We start from the raw sequence: 23,255 nt of genomic DNA, 5'->3' as shown, positions 1-23,255 counted from the left end.
TCTCCAGTTAGTATAACAACCTCCCCCGAGGTGTCTTTTCTTATAGTTTGAGGTCGACGCAAAAACCCTAACATCTTAGATGTGTTTATTGTTACATGTACCAATTTTCAACAGAAAGTTACTGACGCAAACGCTTGTTTAAATCTTAAGTAAATGTTGCCCAGTATTGAGTAACATATATAAACACGAATTCTATCGCACCAGTTCTGCTTGACGTGTACAGTAATCAAGTTGAACTGACAACATATAAATCCCTATAAAGAAACAGGAAAGTAGTCCAACTCATACATTTTCAACTTGCAATAAAAAATATTTGGCAATCAAATCAAATACTCTACTTCTAAAAATTCCCATGGCGTAATACACTGTGCCTCTACTTCGCAGTGGCATTATTTCCAAACGCTTTCCAAGGGAATAATGATTTTCAGAAATCATATCAATCTTGCGTTCAAAATGGCACCCTATTCACTAGATAGTGCACTACTTCTGATCAGGGCTCTTGGGCAAAAGTAGTGCACCATATAGAGAATAGGGTGGCATTTGGGACGTGGACACATTTCTAATAAAGGTTTGTGATGATACATCTGCTTATGATTAATGTCTTCAGGGGGAGGGGCAAGTCTTTCACAAACCTCATCTCCCCCCCAAGAGATGCACAGCACAACAAAACAATGTCCGCTCTAAAAAACAAAAAAACAATACCATTACCACCTGTGACCCGACATAATGCTGAAGTAGCACCGAAGAGCCAAACACAAGCAAAGATGAAACAGATTGCGCCAGTGGTTCTGATGCAACGGGGTCATGAACACGCACGACGTCCCAGACTATGTTTATTGAACGAGTGCTCCGTGGTATTGCTCGTCTCTTAACAGCCGCAGTGCATGGCAACGCTATTCATTCCTTCTTCACACATCCCCTCTCTAGAACTATAATCCAAACCTTTACACTGCGGCAGCACAATGAATTATACATCAATACTACATACAGTATTAATACATCTACACACATCTGAGTAGAGGGATGTGAAATAACACCCAGGATAACTGTATTCATCCCAGGTTATTCGTCTGTACTGTGCTCCAGGCCATACAATTCTACAGTGGAATACTGAGGCTTCGGCTTAAATGGCACTGGGGCACATAGGGATCTGGTCAAAAGTAGTGCACTACATAGGGAATAGGGTGCCATTTGCTGTAGATAGAGGGCCTACGGGCTTATGGTTTCTCGTCACAGCCTTTAGTGTGATGTAAAGCACTGTCACTGCAGTGGCCCCTGTGTTCACTATGGCATCACAGGGACACTGACTATGAATGAATAACATAGTAGGAATAAAGATTTGTCAATATACGATTTGATGTATTTCATGTATGACCATTGCTGCGAAACCAATTTCCTCAGGGACAATACAGTTGAAAGTTGAAGTCAGTCTTGGGAATGGTGTGAGATGATTGACAGACAGCCAATCCCAAAGGAAAGTGAACAGTCAGCCTGAGGATATGTTTCTCTATGTTTGCATCTCAAAGTACACCTTTATCCCTATTAAGTGCACTACTTTTGACTAGGGCCCAAGTAGTGCCTATTCCCTAAAAATGCCGAAGCAATCTATGTAGGAAATAGGGTGGCATTTGGGACGCATCCTATGACATGAACATGTAAGAGACGGGGGAAGTAGATCAGAAGAGCATAAGAGAAAATGTAGAAATGCTGCCTTCCTTACCCCCCAGGAACAAGGTAATCACCAGTGAGTCCCAGTCGGTAGAGTGGTGACATTTAACGACCTGCACTTGTTTTCCTGGGGTGAGATTTGATGGCTGGACGAAGACAAGTCAGAGTATATCAGCCTCCGATACTGTAGCTACTCAGTGCTAGGATATAGAAGACTTATAGATGAACGTGAGTGACGCAGCGTAAAGATGTGGAGGTGCTGTATGCGCAACAGTGTTTCTCCTAGCATTACTCAGGCACGGCAAGGCACTATTCTCTCAGGAAAGAGTTCAACACCTCAGAGGCTTGAAGTTGGAATCCATAATGGTGAAACAGCCACGTCCGTTTGCGATATTACAACACCAAAGAAGTTACTGCAAACCATGACCACTGTTTTCCCCCTTGGCAATCACTGCAGGCGTGATAGCAGAGCACAATATGTACTGACTTTAAAAAAAAAACAAACATTTTGTGAGACACTTCTCATCTCGGCGACAAAAACAACAGTGGTTGGGCTGCCAGTGGCGCCGTGCCCCATACTGCAGATTCCATCTTTACATGATGGTCTGTCTATAACACAAGTATAAAACCAAACTGCCATGCAGAAGTGCTACTTAATAGTGCTTGATATTATTACCACTCTTCATTTCATCAGACCTGGGTTCAAATAGTATTTTAAATCATTTCAAATACTTTACCCGAGCATGCCTGGGTTAATGGACCAATATAATAGTCTCACAATGGCAACCTCTGCCCAATCTGGCACTCCTGGCAGGCTAGAGCCAATGGCCAAAGTATTTGAACAACTCTAAATAGAATTTGAACTCAGATCTGCTCCTCATAGCGTGGGATAGACCCTCGAGCCCCTACCTGTCAGCGGAGGGAGGGCGTCCATTTGCATTGCGGGTTTTGCCGACTTGTGTGTACAGGGAGGAATCTTGATGGTGGTTGTCTCGGGGGCTCTGGGGCCGGCTGTGCCCGCTGTCCAGGGACGTGTCCAGGGGCCCGATGCCTGCGTAGGGGTGCTCCTCGTCTCGGCTCAGGTTGACATCTAGGATCTCAGCATAGTCCCTCTCCCGTGCCTGGCGCTCCCGCAGCTCCCGGGTCTTAGCCTGGATCCTGGAGGAAAGAATGTTTCATCATTGATTCCTCAAAAAGAAAACTGTGGATGCATCCCCAATGGCAGCATACAGTGCCCACGGAAAGTATTCAGACCCCTTGATTTCCCCCCCTCATTTTGTTACGTTACAGACTTATTCTAAAATGAATAAAAAATATAAAATCCTAAGCAATCTACACACAATACCTCAATGACAAAGCAAAAACCGTTTTAGAAAATTTTGCAAATGTATTCAAAATAATAAACAGAAATACCTTATTTACATGCGCATTCAGACCCTTTGCTATGAGACTCAAAATTGAACTCTGATGCATCCTGTTTCCACTGATCATTGTTGAGATGTTTCTACAACTTGATTGGAGTCCACCTGTGGTAAATTCTATTGATTGGACATCATTTGGAAAGGCACACACCTTTCTATAAAAGGTCCCACAGTTGACAGTGCACGTCAGAGCAAAAACCAAGCCATGAGGTCAACGGTATTGTCAGCAGAGCTCCGAGACAGGATTGTGTCGAGGCACTTCCTAGAGCTGGCCGCCCGGCCAAACTGAGCAATTGGGGGAGAAGGGCCTTGGTCAGGAAAGTAATCAAGAACCTGATGGTCACTGACAGAGCTCCAGAGTTCCTCTGTGGAGATGGGAGAAACTTCTAGAAGGACAACCATCTCTGCAGCACTCCACCAATCAGGCCTTGGTGGTAGAATGGCCAGACGGAAGACACTCCTCAGTTAAAAAGGCACATGACAACCTGCTTGGAGTTTGCCAAAAGGCACCTAAAGACTCTCAAACCATGAGAAACAAGATTCTCTGGTCTGATGAAACCAAGATATTGAACTCATTGGCCTGAATGCCAAGTGTCACGTCTGGAGGAAACCCGGCACCATCCCTACGGTGAAGCATGGTGGTGGCAGCATCATGCTGTGGGGATGTTTTTCAGAAGCAGGGACTGGGACACTAGTCAAGATCGAGGCAAAATGAACGAAGCAAAGTCTAGAGATCCTTGATGAAAACCTGCTCAGACTGGGGCAAAGGATCACCTTCCAACAGGACAATGACCCTAAGCACACAGCCAAGACAATGCAGGAGAGGCTTCGGGACAAGTCTCAATGTCCTTGAGTGGCCCAGCCAGAGCCCAGACTTGAACCCGATCGACCAAATCTGGAGAGACCTGAAAATAGCTGTGCAGCAACGAGCTTGAGAGGATCTGCAGAGAAGAATGGGAGAAAATCCCCAAACACAAGTGTGCCAAGATTATAGCGTCATACCCAAGAAGACATGATACTATAATCACTGCCAAAGGTGCTTCAACTTCAACAAAGTACTGAGTAAAGTGTCTGAATACTTATGTAAATGTGTAATTTCCATTTTTTATTTGTATTAAAATTGCAAAAAAATTCTATAAACCTATTTTTGCTTTGTCATTATGGGATGTGTGTCGATTGATGAGGGGTAAAAAAACAAGGTAATCAATTTCAGAATAAACCTGTAACGTTACAAAATGTGGAAGAAGTCAAGGGGTCTGAATACTTTATATATACTTCACCCTAGTCCAGAGCCCTATACAGGGAACAGAGTGCCATTTGAGATGCAAACCCTATGTTCACATTCTAAGTTCACAGGCAGCTGCTCCCCTCTCTAGAACACTTAAGATGTCTTTTAATAAACCCTCTTCTAGTGGAAAGCTTCCACGACTGCAATGAAGTACTTAGACAATCTGTGGAGGTTTAGGGTACCCTGGGAAAAGGTGGAGAGGCAGAAACTTCTACCTAATCAATGTCTGATCTATAATGGCAGAGTTCCTTTTCCAAGGACCAGTTGAGAGTTACAATTCCTCCGGCAAAACACATATTGATTGGTCAAGGCCAGAGGCCAGAGAAAATCTACCTCTGATTGACTGAGTGGATGAATTTACTCAGGTGAGGGTCAGGGACCAGGGCCTGCATTTCACAGATAGACAGAAAAACCTAATTGTTTTGTGCCGTCCAAACGGCACCCTATTCCCTATATAGTACACGTGGCCTGGTCAAATGTAGCACACTATATAGGGAATATAGTACCATTTGGGACACAGACACAGGCAAGCATTTGTCTGGTGAATCAACTGTCTGGAATATAAAGTGATCAGATTTTACGTCACAGGATTATGTGTCGCTTATCCCACAGGACCTTCCATCTGAGTTTCCTTTCTTCCAGCATGTTCTATCATTATTGTGTAGCTGTCAGTTGCCACCAAGGGACATTATCATTACACAGTGGACACAATGGCACATTGTTATGTGTGGACGCTGAGGAAAGGCCACTCATCATCCCTGGTTCTGATGCCCCCCCCCCCCTATGCCAAGTACAGATGTTTCCATCTCTCATCAAGGCCAATCATTAAGACCTCTGAGGGTTTCCTCACAGAAACATGTCAGGGCTGAGACCATTGTTTGGTCCAATGGTTGATCAGCCCTTCTTCCTGGCTGGCCCCCAGGCTTATGACCCCTGTTGGCACTTGGCCTCATCGAGATAGAATATCTCATTGAAGGGTGGTTGAGAATATGCTGCATTTTCTGTGGTAGCAAGTAAACAGAGGTGGCATTTAAGGAGGCTCTGCTGTAGCAGTGTTATTTGTTTAGACGACGTAGGTATTGACACTGTACCGCCTTTCATGCCAAGGCAGCTGCTTTTGTAAGGATCCAATTCACAGTCGGTCGCTCGAGCTATAGCCTGCGTAGGAAATAGCATTGGTCGACCCCTCCACCTCCTCTCAATGGAAAGGCTGCTGAGCCAAACAAAGCGAGGGAGCAGATTGCCATGTCTGCTCTTATCTTATCAGCAGCACCGTGCTTACCATCAGTAGCCGACTAAACACCCCCAACACAAACCTTGGTTTTCCCACGGTTTAAAGCTAGGTCTCTGAAGGACCCGTTTCCTTCTGGTAATATAGATATTCGCTGAGTCTACAAACAAGCTTTAGCTGGTGTCTGCACTCAGGGCAGGCTGCAGTGCTAACATCTTTATAAGAGGCATTTGTTTCCATTAAGAGAACCCTCAACATATTCTAAAGATGGTTCAGTCGACTCAACTCAGCGACGGCCTGGAATCTGTGATGTCTTTTCAATCTCACCAGGGAAATATCATTGCCTTTTTGGATAAATATTTTCACCTATAATGACTTTATTTCATTTCACACTTAAATGGGAAACCTTGACGTATTATTTCATTATGTGGCTTAATGCACATTTCTTGGGGCATATGTAGATTTCCCAGCTGAGTGCTAGATGAGGAAAGGCTGTCTGTCCTCCCTTCTCTTTCCCTCGTTCCCGGCAGTAAAGAGGCCCAGAGAGAAGCGAGGGGATGATAATTGCAAGTTGAAAGGCTGATAATTGGCAAAACTGTAATTATGTGCTTGGTGAGGTACTCCCTCCATGCAGTTAAAATGACTACCGTAGTGTTCACCAGGTAATGGTTTGTAGAGAGAGAGAGAGAGAGAGGGATGGAGGGTGTGTAGGTAGTTAGCACACTGGGAATACAAGGGTTTCATCAGGACCAGGAATGAAGCAGCATGACTGATGGGCCGGCAGGTAGCCTAGTGGTTAGAGGCATGTAGCCTAGTGGTTAGAGCGTTGGGCCAGTAACCGAAAGGTTGCAGGATCGAATCCCCGAGCTGACAAGGTAAAAATCTGTCGTTCTGCCCCTGAACAAGGTAGTTCCCCGGTAGGCCGTCATTATGAATAAGAATTTGATCTTAACTGACTTGCCTCGTTAAATTATTATTATTTTTTTAAATAAAGAGATATACCCATATGGACTGTACCTAGAGATCAATCTAGAGATCAGTAATGAATGTGATCAGAAATGTTCCATTGGTGTGCCTAATGCAGAGACCAATATAACACAGTAAGGGAGACATACCTTCAATATTGGCCAGATTGGCAGATGATGATGATTCTCTATCAAGTCAAGTCCTATTTATTTACACAAGTTACAAGTGGTTTGATCATAATCCTTTTTGGTAGTCTCACTTCTCAGTCCTTCATGCCAAGATCAATAGCAGAAGTATAGTATTGACTTATGATCTACATAACAAGTGCATCCATTCCCCTTATTCCTTTCTGAATCCACAATTTTCGACACTTATTAGTCGAGAGCCCGAAGCAGAGAGAGCCCGAAGCAGAGAGAGCCATATTGTCGATGGCGTGATTTCATAATGACAGTTCCTTTGATTTGGTCTCCATGTCCAAGTGATTGGCTGTGCATCACAGTAAGGACAGCGCGGTAATGACAGCGTGGTAATGACATGGTACGTACAAATCGAAGTGTGCCGTGATGAATGTTATGATTGCTACCCCGCAGTCAGGGCTTGAGATATCTGGGCTTGAAAAGAAGCTCTCATGTTGTCACAGATTGCCCCCAAACCTTTCACTCCTCCTTCAATAGAGGGTAAATCAAAGGAAACACTCAGTGCTTCAGTCGGGTGGTGTAAATCAAGCGCCAACCAAACACACCCTCTCTCTCTTCTTTGTCCCACGTCCCAAATGGCACCACATTCCCTATAGAGTGCACTGCTTTTGACCAGGGCCCACTATTTAGGGAATGGGGTGCCATTTGGGACGCAAACCCCTGCCTCTAGTCTGTGTGTGGATGTAGCTATTAGTTGACCCGTGGGATCACAGAAAAGGACGAGGGTCATTGCCAGGGCAAGCAGAGCAGGCTCTGTCAGCGAGGTGTCCTAATAACGCAGACCTCTGACATCCCTACAGCTCTGGGTGGAAACAGAAGACATTGGTCGTGTTCCTCTGCTCAGACTTTGCACGCATCAACCAATGGTTGTGTTCCACGTGAGAGACTGTGGCGTTGGGCAGCAGATTTCTATAGCATTTGATGTGGTAAGCTGATACCCAAAACACCTATCCAAGCGTTGTAAGACCAGGCATGGGTCAGCAACGTTTGAGCAGGGGACCGCAACCTGTGTGACTGACAAGCTAGCCTCAGCTTCAGTTTTGTTTTGCATCAATGGTACATTACAGTGATAGCAGTGTCTCGCGCAATATCCTATTAGTGTGATTCACGGTAAGGAGACAATAGCGAAGCACTGCAAGAACAAAAGTTTTGCTTTTGAGGAATCCATGGTTGTGTCCCAACTGCAATAGTCTTGGAGCGGAAACAGCACAGTCGTACAGGAACATTTAAAAAATAGGTGAGATCACAATTTTCAGTTGCTTATTGTCAAACCAGTTACTACTCAACATTTTTTTGCGTATGTAACTTTCATAATGTGAATAATTGCCCTCAAAACCACAATCTGAACTGTCGAGGAACGATGAGATAAAAATTCTAATATTGTGAAAAATAAGACTTGAATGCCATTACGGAGTTATCATGCCCCGAAAACACAAGCAGAGGAATTAATTAAACATAGTGTTGTAGTGTGTATATATGTGTGTGTGTGTGTGTGTAGTAATAGCTTTGGCATTTACAGTCTGGTGCCCAAATTACTGTCACATCCCCCACCAGCCACCTCCTTCATTCGGCAGTGTGTAGCTCGTAGCCTGGGGTTGGCACCAATGCCTTTCAGCACATACACACTAGTGTGTGTGTGTGTGTGTGGGATCAAATCCCAGTCCCAGAGCAACACTGTGTGAGTGTCTCTCTATAGACAGACATACAGACACTCACCTCTCCTGTTCTAGTTTCATCCTCAGTGTCTCTTCTTCTGAGGCTTGCAGCTCCTCCAGCCTCCCTTTGCGCTCTAGTTTCTCTCCGTCCTTGCGGTGTTTTCCAAACCTGAAACATTGGGGCAGCGGACAAAGAGTGCACCCCTGGTTAAAAGCAGCATACTATATAGGGAACAGGGTGCAATTTGACAGACCCCCAAAAAAATCGTATAAATTACTAATGGCGATCAACTCTCCAACTCCCTTCTAACAAACATGCCATCAAATATTTTGCTTTTAAATTGTACTTGACTGAGTTTGCCTGTGATCAGGTCTGACGTTGACAGGAGACAAGATCATATTACCATAGCCCATCAAAGTAATTATATTCATGGGAAGGGAAATAGTACTAAACCAAATGGGAACTACTTGAAATTATATTTCAGCTTGATTGACTCCACATAAAAAGGCACCCTGTTGATTAAATTACTTTGCAGACCTTATTTATATGATGGACCTAGGCTTATTCAGAGGGAAATTGGCCTGCAGAGAGTTGAGTTTAATCAGCTATGAGGAAAACCAAGAACTTCTCAGCACACACAGAGAGATAGAGAGATATATAGAACAAACTAAAGGAGCAAGAGAGAGTGAGTGACCGAGAGAGATAACGAAAGGAGAGAGAGGGTGCGAGAGAGAGAGAGGGGGGGGGGGTGAGCGGGAAAGACCGAAGGGGGAAGTCCATTACCTGATAAATTGATCAACAAATGGCCTCAAATGTAGCATAAAGCCGTTGAAAAAGTGTTAATATGAAGTGCAGCCCAATCTATCACAGAGACAGCGGGTGACAGTTTCTCTTTCCACTCCGGTGACTTCCATTAAATCTCCTTAAAAATCACCAGCCACGTCCCAAATGGCACCCTATTATATACAGTATATAGTGCACTACTTTGACCAGAGCCCCTATGGGCACTGGTCAAGTGTAGTGAACTATATATAGGGAATAGGGAGCCGTTTGAGACCCCCCCCCCCAGTCTCCTTCAGAAAGACTGGCAGGAAGAACTAGTGAAACTTTCAGAGATCAGAACATTCATCATGACAGAGGGGCATTCAATATGCTGTGTACAGTTAAGCACAGAACCCTCCTATCCTCTTCCGACTTCTACACCACTTATAAGATGGGGATTTGACAAGAGGTTATTTTCGTGAAAGAAGCAAGCGACTGGGAAATTAACAAGTTCAAGGGCTCTGTTGACAACGCAAAACAAAGTGAGAAGCGAAAGTGTCGTGAGAGAAAGACAAATATTTGAGGAGGCGTTTATTTCCGAATCTCTTAGAACGCCCACGAGAAGATTCCATGATGTTTTGATATCAAATGCTAGGGACCAGTCAGGACCAGTCATGTATTTCAAACTCATCTCAACAGGTATGTGTAACCTTTATTTAACAAGGCAAGTCAGTTAAGAACTAATTCTCATTTACAAAGACGGACTACACCGGCCGAACCCGGACGACGCTGGGCCAGTTGTGCACCGCCCTATGGGACTCCCAATCACAGCCGGTTGTGATACAGCCTGGATTTGAACCAGGGTGTCTGTAGTGACGCCTCTAGCGCTGAGATGCAGTGCCTTAGACCGCTGTGACACTCGGTAGCCCCAGGTAAAGTGATACGGTCTGGCTTCACAGCGGCAGCACTGTCAAAATGTCATTACAAGTCTCACCAACTCTAGCATTCATTACCGATTAAGCACAGCTTCTTGAAACCTTTCATAAGCTACAAGCACTGAAGGGAAGGGAAAGGAGATACCTAGTCAGTTGTAAAACTGAATGCATTCAACTGAAATGTGTCTCCCGCAGTTAACCCAACCCCTCTGAATCAGAGAGGTGCGGGAGGGGGCTTCCTTAATCGACAGCCATGTCATTGGAGCCTGGGGAGCAGCTGTTGTGGGGGTTAAGGGCAGAATGGCAGATTCTTGCCGGATTGGGGATTCTTCACTTTACCATACTGTACCATACTGTAGCACTGAAAAAAAACAACCATACTGATGCTGTCACGTGTGTGTTTCTGGGCAGTGGCCATCTGGAGGATGCTGCCAAGTGAGCAGATTGGGTGTTGCTTTGAGTCCAAGTGGTGATCAGAGTAGAGTAGGTGAGGGAGGCTGCTGTGGTCTAGATGGGGCTCTGATGGTAATGACCGGGCTTTGATTGGGCTGCAGTGTGTGTGTGTGTGTGTGTGTGTGTGTGTGTGTGTGTGTGTACACACACGCGTGCGAGCCCAGTGAGATGAGAGGGTCTGGTCTAACTAGCGTCTCAGTTTGAGAGCAGCGAAACACTCCAACCAGACCTGGGTTCAAATACTATTAAAAATAATTTCAAACTACAGCCGTAGTTATATAGGATGAGCCATGACTAGAATACAGTAAATACATATACAGTGGGTAAAACAGTATGTAAACATTTTTAAAGTGACCAGTGTTTAATGACTATGTACATAGGGCAGCAGTCTCTAAGGTGCAGGGTAGAGGACCGGGTGGTAGCCGACTAGTAACAGTTCAGGGTAGGATACTGGGCGGAGGTCAGCTAGTGGGGATTATTTAACAGTCATTGCCTTGTGATAGAAGCTGTTTTCTATTCTCTTGGTCCCAACTTTGATGCACCTGTACTGTCTCTGCCTTCTACAAGGTAGCAGGGTGAACAGGCCGTGGCTCTGGTGGCTGAGGTACTTGATGATCTTCTTGGCCTTCCTGTGACACCAGGTGCTGGAGATGTTCTGGAGGACAGGAAGTGTTCCCCCGGTGATGCGTTGGGCTGACCGTGGCACCCTCTGGAGAGCCCTGTGGTTTCGGACGGTGCAATTGCTGTACCAGGCGGTTGATACAGCCCGACAGGATGCTCTCAATGGTGCCTCTGTAAAAGTTAGTGAGGGTCTTAGGTGCCAAGCCAAATATCTTCAGCCTCCTGAGGTTGAAAAGGCGCCGTTGTGACCATTTCAGGTTGTCAGTGCACTCCAAGGAACTGGAAGGCAATATTGAGCAACGGTTTCACAATGCTTTCAGTCAATGAAAGAAAATGTTTAAGTCATTTTTGAATGAAACCAAAAAAGGCAAAGTCGTGGGCTCTGAAGTGCATACTGTATGTGTGTGTTTGCAAACAACCACTGATAGTGCTCATCTCAATGGGAGGAGCACACCTCCGTAATGATTTGATCCTGCAGTTCCCTGGGACTATCGCAGACAAACAATTCGAGCTTCCAGCAACCTTTAGGCCAAAGACACACACACACACACACACCCCCCTCCCCTTTAGGTCAAACATCTGATCTGCATGTCTGCCAGGAGATCCTTCTCCTTCCCACTGGATCTCATTATTCTACACTGTTAGAAATCAGTCAGCATTCTCCTTGACACAACCACTTCAGCACACTATTCCTTATTTGCTGCACTACCTTTACAAAAGCAGTGCACTATACAGGGAATAGGGTGCTATTTGAGACAGAGCCTGTGTCAGGACCATTTAAGTAAATATGACGTTTAAATGGATCATTGGCATCCCAGACAGCTCAGATGAAATGCATGACCCAAGGACCCACTGATAATGGTGGGTGAGACACTGGTAAAGGACGAGAGACAGTTTTTGTGTCTCCTACCTGAACATGTCGCCCAGTCCTTTCAGCATGCCTTTCTTAGCTCTGTTCTTGCTGTCCTTCTCTTTGTCCCGGTCTGGCTTCTTTTTGTCCTTCCCTCCTTTGTCCTTCTTCTTGTCTTCATTGGCGCGGTTGCCGTTGGCCAGCGGTCTCTCTGTGTTGGGCAGTGGGGTCAGATCTGCTACAGTGGACACGGAGTCGCGCCCGGACCGAGAGCTCTCCTCGGTGTCCTCCTCCACTAGATAGGTGGAGACATGGAAAGAGATTTATACATGGGGTAATTATTAAGTCCTCAAATTCTGACCTTTATATGCAGGCATAACTTGAAATGTCGGGTAAATTCTTCAGGCAGAGATATCAACGAAAGATGTGCATTAACGTTTGCTCTATGGATCCAAAGTAGTTAGATCTGTCCAATAGAAGTCCTGCTTCGTCTTACATGTCTCCATGCCCTCGTCGTCCTCCTCGGTGGCTGCTGGCCTGTCGTAAGACTTGTCAATAGCAGCCCGGAAGCTCTCGTTACAGCCCCGCCCCCTGATTATGCGTGGGCGTGGCCTGTGGAAGGGCATGTCACCGTTGAGCGTCACCTCGGCAACGGCGGTCTGTAAACTCTCCAGAGAGCTGGACTTCTTGAGGCCAAGGGAGGGACCCACGTCCCTGGTGGAAGACCCTACGAAGGAGCAACAGTATCCAAAGTTAGTTGATTGATAACACAGCTGTGAGTGAACTAAAGGAGCTTTTGTATTTGCAAATGCACTGTTTAACGAAAGCATTTTGTTATTTTACTTTACTGCCTGTGAGTTGAAATTAAAACTTGGATAGAGCTCATTTCCTACATTATGTGACACAACCAAAACAGGTTAAGTTGCATTTGGAAAAATAAAATAAACTAAATTCTGATACTAGAAAGGCCAAAAAAAAAGTATTGTTTTGCTTTAGAGAGTAGATATACAGTATATCTTTTTTCCATCACTCGCAGGTTGAAGGGGTATTGTAGAGAAGGTAGAGCGGTATGGAGGTGAAGAGAGAGGATGCATCTGAAGTGACCAGGGCCCATATAAAAGTAGTGCACTATATGGGGAATAGGGTGCCATTTGAGATGCATGCAAAGACAGGGATGGATTACCTCAGGGGAAAAGCCCAGCAGGCTCGCTCTCCCTCTAATCCCCAGGGTATACTGGAGCAGAGGTACCGGGTAAACAAGAGGCCCAGGGTACATCCCAAATGGCACCATATTCCCTATTTAGTGCACTACTTTTCACCCTATTCAGCATTTTCTGGGAAGCAGCTCACACTAATGTGGGTGGCCATGGATATGGTGGCTGCTTGCCTGGGAAGGAGTGGGAGTGAGGAGAAGTGGAGCAGAGAGGAGGAGGAGTGGAGCGGAGAAGGGTGAAACCTGAACAAGCAGGGCTGGTGACTATTCATGTTCATCAGTCCTTCCTGTCCTCTTAACGTTTCACTGAAGCGGCAGCTGATAGGCTTTCATTCATCAAAACCCATTCATTTGGTTTTAGCGTTCAACCAGAGGCTGCATCGCACGCTTTCCAGTCACACCTCAGCGGTAGTCTTCAAAATTACACCAACTCAGACCTCTGACAGACGGCGGGAGTCAAGAACAGCAGGCAGTGGTTTATTTGAGAAAGAGTTTTGGGCGTTTCAGATATTCCGCCCTGGCAACTGAGCCTTACGTAAATACATGGCTGTGGTTTCAGATAGCAACCTCCAGCTTTTCCGTTTCTGCACTAGGCATGGTTGTAGGTTTCAGATGGTTATACCTGGCAACCGAGCCTTCTACAGATCTGCACTGGCATGTTTGTATGTTTTAGACAGTCAGAACTGGCAACCCAGCTCCAACGTATCTGTACTATCGATGCATGTCTGACACCCTATTCTAACAGGAAAAAAACCTGTGTCGTACAGAGATCTGAGATGGTGCCTTAATATAACAAATACAGCGATCAATCACCCTGCAGTCGACTGGCAGGTCGAACAGGGAATACCCTGGAAGCGTCCAAAACAGCACTCTTTACCTTATATAGGGCCCATGGAGCTCTGGTCAAAAGTAGTGCACTATGTAGGGAATAGGGTTCCTTTTGGGACGCAGGAGCCCATTTGTGGCTATAGGACTGAAGCTGCACATATCGAGTGCCTTCAGAGAGTATTCATGCGCCTCGACTTCCCAATTTATTGTGTTACAGTCTGAATTCAAAATGGATTAAATAGATTTTTTTCTCACACATCTACACAAAATACCTCATAATGACAAAGTGAAAACATGTTTAAAAATTGTTTGCAAATTTATTGAAAATGAAATACAAAAACATCAAATTTACATAAGTATTCACACCCCTGAGTCAATACATGTTAGAATCACCTTTGGCAGTGATGAGTCTTTCTGGGTAAGTCTCTAAGAGCTTTCCACACCTGGATATTGCAACATTTGCCGATTATTCTTTTAAAAAATTCTTCAAGCTCTGTCAAATGGTCTGGCCATATAAGTTCAAGTAGATTTAAGTCAAAAATGTAACTCAGCCACTTAGGAACATTCACTGGTATTGGTAAGTAACTCCAGTGATTTCACATTGTGTTTTAGGTTATTGTCCTGCTGAAAGGTGAATTAATCTGTCAAGTGTCTGGTGGAAAACAGACAGATTTTCCTCTAGGATTTTGCCTGTGGTCTGTTCCATTCCACTTCTTTCTTTATCCTGAAAAACACCCCGGTCCTTAACGGTTACAAGCATACACACAACATGATGGAGCCACCACCATGCTTGAAAATATGGAGAGTGGTAATCAGTAATGTGTATTGGATTTGCCCCAAACATAAAACTTTGTATTCATGACAAAATGCTATACAATTTTATTTGTCATTATTACTTTAGTGCCTTGTTGCAAACAGGATGCATGTTTTGAAATATTTGTATTATGTTTCCTTCTTTTCACTCTGTCATTAGGCTCGTATTGTGGAGTAACTACAATATTGTTAATCCATCATCAGTTTTCTCCTATCACATCCATTAAACTCTAACTGTTTTAAAGTCACAATTGGCCTCACGGTGAAATCCCTGAGTGGTTTCCTTCCTCTCTGGTAACTGAGTAAGGAAGGATGCCTGTATCTTTGTAGTGACTGGGTGTATTGATACACCATTCAAAGTGAAATCATTAATAACTTCACCATGCTAAAATGGTTATTCAATGTCAGCTTTTTTTTACCCATCTACCAATAGGTGCCCTTCTTTGCGAGCCCTTTTGGGGCTCCCGAGTGACTCAGCGGTCTGAGGCGTCACTACAGACCCAGGTTCGATTCCAGGTTGAATCACTACCAACCGTGATTGGGAGCCCCTTTGGGAGGTGCACAATTTGCCCAGCGTCGTCCGGGTTAGGGTTTGGTCGGGGTAGGTCGTCATTGTAAATAAGAATTTGTTCTTAACGGACTTGCCTAGTTAAATAAAGGTTAAATTAATAAAAATGAATTAATTGGAAACCTGTGTCAGATAATTGTATGTGTGGGGTACAGAGATGAGGTAAGTCATAAAAGAAATCATGTTAAACACTATTATTGCACACAGAGTCAATCCAATTTATTATGTGACTTGTTAAGCTAATATTTACTCCTGAACTTATTTAGGCTTCCCATAACAGAGGGGTTGAATACTTATTGACTCAAGACACTTGATTTGTAATTAATTTGTAAAAATGCAAAAAAAAAAACAACATTATTCCACTTTGACATTGTGGGGTATTGTGTGTAGGCCAGTGACCCCCCCAAAAAATCTACATTTAATAAAAACATTTATTCAGACTGCAACACAACAAAATGTGGAAAAAGTCAACGAGTGTGAATACTTTCTGAAGGAGCTGCAGGCACATAACAGACTGGAAACTACCGAAGGAACCTACGTTGCTATGTGCCATTAGGGAGCCCTATATGCATTGCCCTCTCCTAAACTAGTGAAGTCCTTGACAAACATGTGGCTGCAGTCTGTGTCAACAAGGTCCTATAGCCAATCAGTGCAGAAGAAGGCCCATTGGGCCAGGCTATCTAAGCTATTGTGTCCCATCACCCCCCTCTCCCAGGCTGTCACTGTCTCAGTCCCAAACGGCACCCTATTCCTTATATAGTGCACTGCTTTTGACCAGAAATCTTATGTTCCCAGGTCAAAAGTAGTGCACTAAATACTTGGGACGTTACTCCCTCTCCTAGGCTGTAACTGTCATCAGTTTCCCCAGGATCGAGGATTTGTTTTGGGCCTGCTAAATGGACCATGCCCCATTTAGGGTGTGGATGTATATATTAGAGAGGGAGAGTGTAGCACAGGGGAGAGAAAATAAACCCTGAAACACTAAAGATAATAGCCTGAAATCTATTAGCCTAGCTACAACAACAGAGTTATTAGGGCAAAATTAAATAGGGAGTTTTTTTTCTCCCCAAAGCTGGGAAAAACCTAAAACATCAATTAAATTGTAGGTGGGTGGTGATCATGTATTTTTCATATGAACATACACCTAGTTGAGATATTTTGTGGATGTCATTTTACAGAGAGGCTAAATAAAGTACATATGTGGCCTCTTCTTTGCCAAGTCTTGAATTGGAGGTTAGAAACAACAGGTGTGCGTTCCAATTGGCACCCTGTCCCCTATATAAACTCTACTTTTGACCATGGCCACCCTGTGAGCCCTGGTCAAAATGAGTGCACTAAGGGAATAGGGTGCCATTAGGGACACCGCCCTGGTATCTCATTAGTGACTGCTCAGACACCGTTTGGAGCCTACAACAATGTCCTATAACAAGGGACATTAATGACATATTTAGTCTCATTTATGCACAGTAGTCGGACTGCGACACTACCTCTATTTTCTGCCGTTTCCCTTCCTTCCTCCTGCTTTCACTGTGCCTTTCGGCTAAATCCCATCCTTCAAAGGATCAGCTATTCAGAGGTGGCTGTGAAAACACACACGGCTGACAATGACGGATGACTTGCTGTCAGTTTGCAGCCCCAGCCAAGGACAGAGCGATTTCGCTTTCTCTCGATCCCTGCCGCCCGCTCTCCTCCCATTCCCTTCCACAGAACAATTAGCAGTGCTGCTGCATCTTAAGAAGAATCACTGCCTAGTCCATATTCACCAGCCCACAATTCCACTGCAATGACCTCAAACTGTCTTCATGTTCTATGTATTCACATTGTGATTAGTGGATTCTACATTCTAAAGCAGGTCTGGAATCTCACAATGAAATGGGGCGGGGGGGGGGACTGCGGAATGGATGAGGTGTCCGTTCTCCCTCAGTGACGTGTCACTCCTCACCTGCTGTGTTCTCTTTGCGAGGGGTGAGGTTAATCTCGTCGGCTACTGTTAAAGGGGGGCAATAAACATGTTGGATCGGTTAGTGAGCACATTCCACATGCAAACATTCCAGCAACGTTATTGTACAGTCAGTACATCATCACATCTTTAGGCAATTTCAAGGGCAATCAGAAAACATGCGAGACAGACAGACGGACAGGGAAATGGAGAGATTTAGGATAGCAATCAGAGCTATTGTGATATAAACATGTGCAGGACTACAGTAATTCAGTAGGGATAAGAAGCAGATTAGGTATCATCAGCTGGGTCCCAAATGGCACCCAATTCCCTTTATGGTGTACTATTTTGACCAGGGCCCTATGGGGAGCCCCATTTGGGACGCTGCCATAGTGTGGGTGAGAGGGAAGATTACTGTCAGCCAAAGCAATCAGAATGGTTTCATGCCACCTCAAGTGAGCTGAAACGTTGTTCTGAGGTGTGACAGGAGACACAGTACTTAAACCTGTTTGATGTCACACAAAAGACAGGATTGCATCACATTTCGATGACATACAGTAGAAGCCACAAATATTAGGCTGTGCAACGCAAGTCTTATAGATGCAATTTACAAGCAGGGGGGTATTGTATGTGCCTAATGTGGGGATTCCTAACAACTCACAGGGCCGGTTTCACAGACAGAGGGCTCGGCTTCAATCTGTGTCTGGTAAACCAGCCAATAGGGTCTTGCCATTGGTTCCAGGCAGGGCGGACCTAAAGGGAGTCAAATGAGAGGGAGGGAAGGGACCAGATGGTTTCCTTCAGTACCTAGATCCATGCTCTTGGACTTGCGTGTCTTGATGATTTCCAGCTGACTGGCATCTCCAAACTGCTTTGTCCGTTTCTCTGACATGCTCTGTCTGCCGAAACCCTCCCTCTGAAAGGCTCCATCTGGGTTGGTGTCATCAGGGCTCAGGGTGCTACAGGAGAGGGAGTGATGGAGATGGAGAGACACACAAAGACAGAAAAAGGAGTGGGTGGGAGAGGAAAGAGAGCGGGGAGGGAGGAAGACAGGAAAAAAGAGACAAAGGGATGAGATTATTCCAGTGGTTCCAGTGTAACTCAAACTGTCATTGTCAGTGAGATTCAGTGGGTCATAAAATCAAGCCACACCTAGAATCTAGGCCATACTTGATAATCCACTGATTAAGGTAGAGACTGATTAGGGCCGGACCAGCTACAATCGCCACACACACTCAGCCCAACCCCACTGACGAGAACTCAGGCTGGGCCTCAGCATCACGGACGCTGCAATGCAAATGGCAACCTATTCCCTATATATAGTGCACAACTTTTGACCAGGGCCCATAGGGTAGTAGGGCACTATATAATGAATAGGGGGCAATTTGGGACGTATCCAGGGTTACAACGGCCCTACACGCCCAGTTAAGTATGCAGCAGGTGGGTGTGCCTGTGTGTCCTTTTAAAAAAAACATATGGGACACATAGACCTTGTCCTTGTGTATACGTCAGTGTAGAATTAGCCATATATTTACCTGGTTTATGTGTCACTATTTGTAGAACGCAACGTACAGCGGAGTGAAACAGCCTTAGACCTACTCTACATCTTCGCTGGTTCAGCGAAAGGAAAAACAAGAGGAATCTTTTAAACACACAGTATGAGGTCTAATTTGCAGCAACTGAAATAACATTCCGTCGCGAAAACTTAAATAAATAAAAAAACATGGTCCTGATTATCAAAAGGAATGTCAAGTCTTAAGACTAAGTACTATATGAAAATCAGTCTAGATGCAGAAAAAAACCCACTTGATTCAGTGGGATGGGATTATCTAGTCCCAAGTTATGGAAAGATTTGGCTTCAACAAAGTGATACAGGGCATCAAAACACTGCATTCATGTCCGACTGCCAGAATAAAGAGAAATGGACATTATGTCACGAACGCTAAGTTTAGAACGAGGAGAAAGACGAGGCTAATCTTCCACCCACGCTCTTCTCCTTGTATCCCGAGCCGTCAGCACAGGCAATAAGACAGGACCCAACCTTAGAGGGAATAACAATAAGAGGCAGTGAACATAAGATATGCATGTAGGCTGATGACGTTCTGTTATTCCTATAAGCCCCAGGTTCAAGTGTACCTAGATTGATGGATGTTAAACAAACATTTGGAACATATTCAGGGTATGTGCTTAACATACACAAGACCCAAGCCCAAGTATATAATTATACCCCACGGCAAGAGCTGAAGAGTAGGTAGAACTTCCAGTGGACCTCTCTTCATCTATTAAATATCTTGGGAGTGAATCTAAAAAGATACAGCCAAACTCTGTGACAAGATTTACCTTCACGTCAACAAGAACATCTATGATGACCTGGACAGGTGGAATTCACTTCCTTTGGATCTTAGTAACAGAAGTGAAACAATCAGAATGAAAATCCTGCTACGGTTACCGTATTTGTTCTAATCACTGCTCATAGAAATCCAACCTAAACAGTTTAGGGATAGACGGATATCAAGGTTGATCTGGAACAGGAAGAGACCAACAATGAGATTAGCAACATTACAATTACCAAAAACCGGGGGGGGGGTATGGCCTTACCAAACCTAAAAGATGATTTTGTGTCCGCCCAATCAATTGAGACCTCGTGTGTTTGTGCAATTCAGAATACGAATCCAAATGGAAAGCCATTGAGACTACTTTGACAGAGATACCCATACAGTCAGTTTTAGGTAAGAAGGACATGGTAATAGAAACATACAGACACAAATCAGCGGATTCATTTCTCTTAAGACACGCTTTAGACAGAGGTCAAACTGCTGAGCTGGCCCGCATTCGACCCCAGCTTCATTCCTGCTGTAGAGGCAAAAAGGCATCACATCATTTTCTAGAGAACTTCCAGGACCGAAGTCAAAAAAACATGGCTTGGATAAACAAGATTTTTACAGGTTTTTATTTTGTTTTATTTCACCTTTATTTAACCAGGTAGGCCAGTTGAGAACAGGTTCTCATTTACAACTGCGACCTACAGAGGTACCTACAGGTTCGATACTACTTTTTAAAAGATATAAAACTGATTGACCCTCAGGCACCTCAGAAATTGATAAAATAATTCACTAACACATACAACTTGGGGAGTATTAAAAAAAACATTTCAAGTCTTTACATGGATATTTCATCTTCAAAGAAACACTCTACAAGCTATATTAAACGGAAATGGGAGGAGGAACTTAACATGGAATAACTGATGAAACATAGTTGAACATATGAGACTCAATTAAGCTCTACCAACTCAAGGACTTGGAGAGAATTCTGTTGGAAGATTGTTATACGTTTCTTCATAACACTCAAACAGACTGACTGGCCTCCCAACACCCTTGTTGGAGAGAATGTGGGCTATCAAGGGCGGATCACACATTGAAGCTTACTGGGGAGAAATAGGACAAAACATTGGAAAAATAATGGGTTTGAAGTAGAACAAACATGCATTTCTTTGTATTTGGGTGAAATACCTGATACTGGTATGCAGTGAAAGGGCTGTCACTAGGAAATGGTTTCAAAAAGACCATTTTTAAAGAAACACATTATATGGGGGAGTATGACCTTTTGCTTTAAGAACTCATGAGGAGAGGCCAGGAATACTGGGAAAAATGGGGTTCGTACTTGAAAATTGTCTAATTCAAATGTTACTGTAACTAGTATGATGATATGTGCTGTACCTGCCAGACCTTGTTTTTTTGTTTTATATATTTTTTTAAATTATGTAATCTTCAATAAAAACAAAGTAAAAAAAAGGGGTGTCAAGTCTGATACAAGAACAGTTGATTTTTGAAATTTTGAAATTTTTAATTTTATTTCACCTTTATTTAACCAGGTAGGCTAGTTGAGAACAACTTCTCATTTACAACTGCGACCTAGCCAAGATAAAGCATAGCAGTTGATAAAGAGTTTCACATGGAGCTACTAGAAGGAGCCGTGAGTGAGGCCGACTAGGAAAGACACCCTATTCAAAATGAAGTGCACTACTTTTGACCAGGGCCCATTTTCAAAGTAGTGCACAAATTAGTGAATAGGGAGCCATTTGAGATTCACACACAGTCGCCATCAGGCACACTGGAGAGATTTATGACAGGAGGAACTAGTGAAACCTTCTGAGATGAGGAGAACATTCACCATGACACATGGGAATTTACTGTAACATTCTCTGGTCAAGTAGTGCACTATGTAGGGATCAGGGTGACATTTGGGATTGCCCTCTGCTCTCACCTCTCATTCTGAATTGGAGTATCTTTGGCCCAAGTTGGAGGGACTTCCACATGGAACCCCATGTCGTCATGGGAACTGGAAGACGATTGGTCAGAGAGGTGGGCAGGAAGTACAGGGGGCGATCGTCTTCAATGATGACAGTGTCGTCCTGGGGCATGTTGACCGTTGGGGAGAGCTGGTAGTTACCTGAAGGACAACATGGAGGAGCAGATGTATTTATTAAACATTACTTCAAAAACATAAGCCTATGCAACATTAAGCAATTAAAAACAGTTCTCCATTGTAGCAATGAGGTTTGTGCAGTAGGCCAGGGGTTCCCAAACTTTTTCACTCGGGGCCCACCTTCCAGCATTGGGGAACACCCCCCTACTGCGCACGTGCAACTTCAATTTCTATGGCCACAGGCACTGTTCATGACAGTTCACACCTCTCTTGTTGGTGGAGAGAATTTTGCAGGTTTAAAGCTTATTGGGTTAACTGCCTTGCTCATATACACACACATTTAAAGCGTTCATTTAATACTCGACATTTGATATATTTTGTTGATATTTATTGGACATTTGATCCTTTGATACCGCAACATAACTTACCACAATCATTGTTGAATTTAAAAGCCAGACTGAAATTCTCAATCAGCATTTGTCATGACATTCTTAAGAGTCATTAGAGTGTGATTAATGCAAGCTGCACCATTGTGAAAAAGATACAACTACTTTCTTTGGCACGCTCACGAAGCGAGGCAAAAAGAAGAAGAAGAAGAAAAGTCCCATTTCTTTGTATCCAATTGAGGGATTTAAAACCACATTGATATGCAATGCAGGACTTTCTGCAACACTATCCTTAATCTGTTTTTGTGGGTAACTGACTGTCTATAGAAGGATGGTTTCTATGCTGTATAAGAGTCCTACACAATAACGGAGAGAAAAGTTCATTTGTGTTAGGAATCTGTTTGGGTCTCATGGCAGGAGAACAGGACTTTCTACCCAGGACCTGAGGCCAGGGTTAGTGTTGTTTCTCATAGCCTTTCACACAGAGTATGTGTGGTACCAATTACATCCACAGTTCCAACTGCCTGGCCAACTTGCATGGCTGGATGAATAGTAGTGTGCTTAAAGTTCAGGCCGTGACCAATCTTAATAGAGCCGAGTGTGTGTGTGTGTGTGTGTGTGTGTGTGTGTGTGTGTGTGTGTGTGTGTGTGTGTGTGTGTGTATTTAGTGTATTGTTGATCCTGTGTTCCCCTAGTCCCTACCCCTGCTATGTGTCTTTTCAGGGAACTCTGTGGTGTCGGTGAGCCCTCAAACCCAGTAGGGGCTTTTCTCTCTCAGCCCACACACACACGCTGTCCCTTAACAGACCAATGGACACTGAGAATGGTTCTATGGTTCTTTAAGTAAATGCCACTGTCGATGAGTTTGAATGAATGTGGCAAGCACTGAGTAACCCAATGAATAAATCAACTTCCATTCATGCTTTTTTTCTAGAAGCAAATCAACTTTCTGGACGGACATCCATCCATACGTAAGAGTGTTATTATGGGTAACAAATGGCACCCTTATTCCCTTTACAGTGCACTACTTCAAAC

General features: G+C 44.1%; 1 protein-coding gene across 1 annotated transcript in view; it reads right to left on the bottom strand.

Annotated features, from left to right (window-relative positions):
* The window catches only part of LOC135514833 (partitioning defective 3 homolog), a 250,086-nt gene that overhangs the window by 56,171 nt on the left and 170,660 nt on the right, over positions 1-23,255 (bottom strand). The window contains 8 exon segments of the mRNA XM_064938485.1: positions 2,578-2,826; positions 8,488-8,595; positions 12,109-12,343; positions 12,545-12,775; positions 17,413-17,457; positions 18,217-18,368; positions 21,673-21,790; positions 21,793-21,858. Coding sequence (XP_064794557.1) covers positions 2,578-2,826; positions 8,488-8,595; positions 12,109-12,343; positions 12,545-12,775; positions 17,413-17,457; positions 18,217-18,368; positions 21,673-21,790; positions 21,793-21,858 — 1,204 coding nt within the window.

Source organism: Oncorhynchus masou, chromosome 3 (genome assembly GCF_036934945.1).
Source record: "Oncorhynchus masou masou isolate Uvic2021 chromosome 3, UVic_Omas_1.1, whole genome shotgun sequence".
NCBI classification, from domain to species: domain Eukaryota; kingdom Metazoa; phylum Chordata; class Actinopteri; order Salmoniformes; family Salmonidae; genus Oncorhynchus; species Oncorhynchus masou.
Note: the sequence above shows the minus strand (reverse complement) of the source record. Positions and strands in the feature narration are given on the sequence as shown.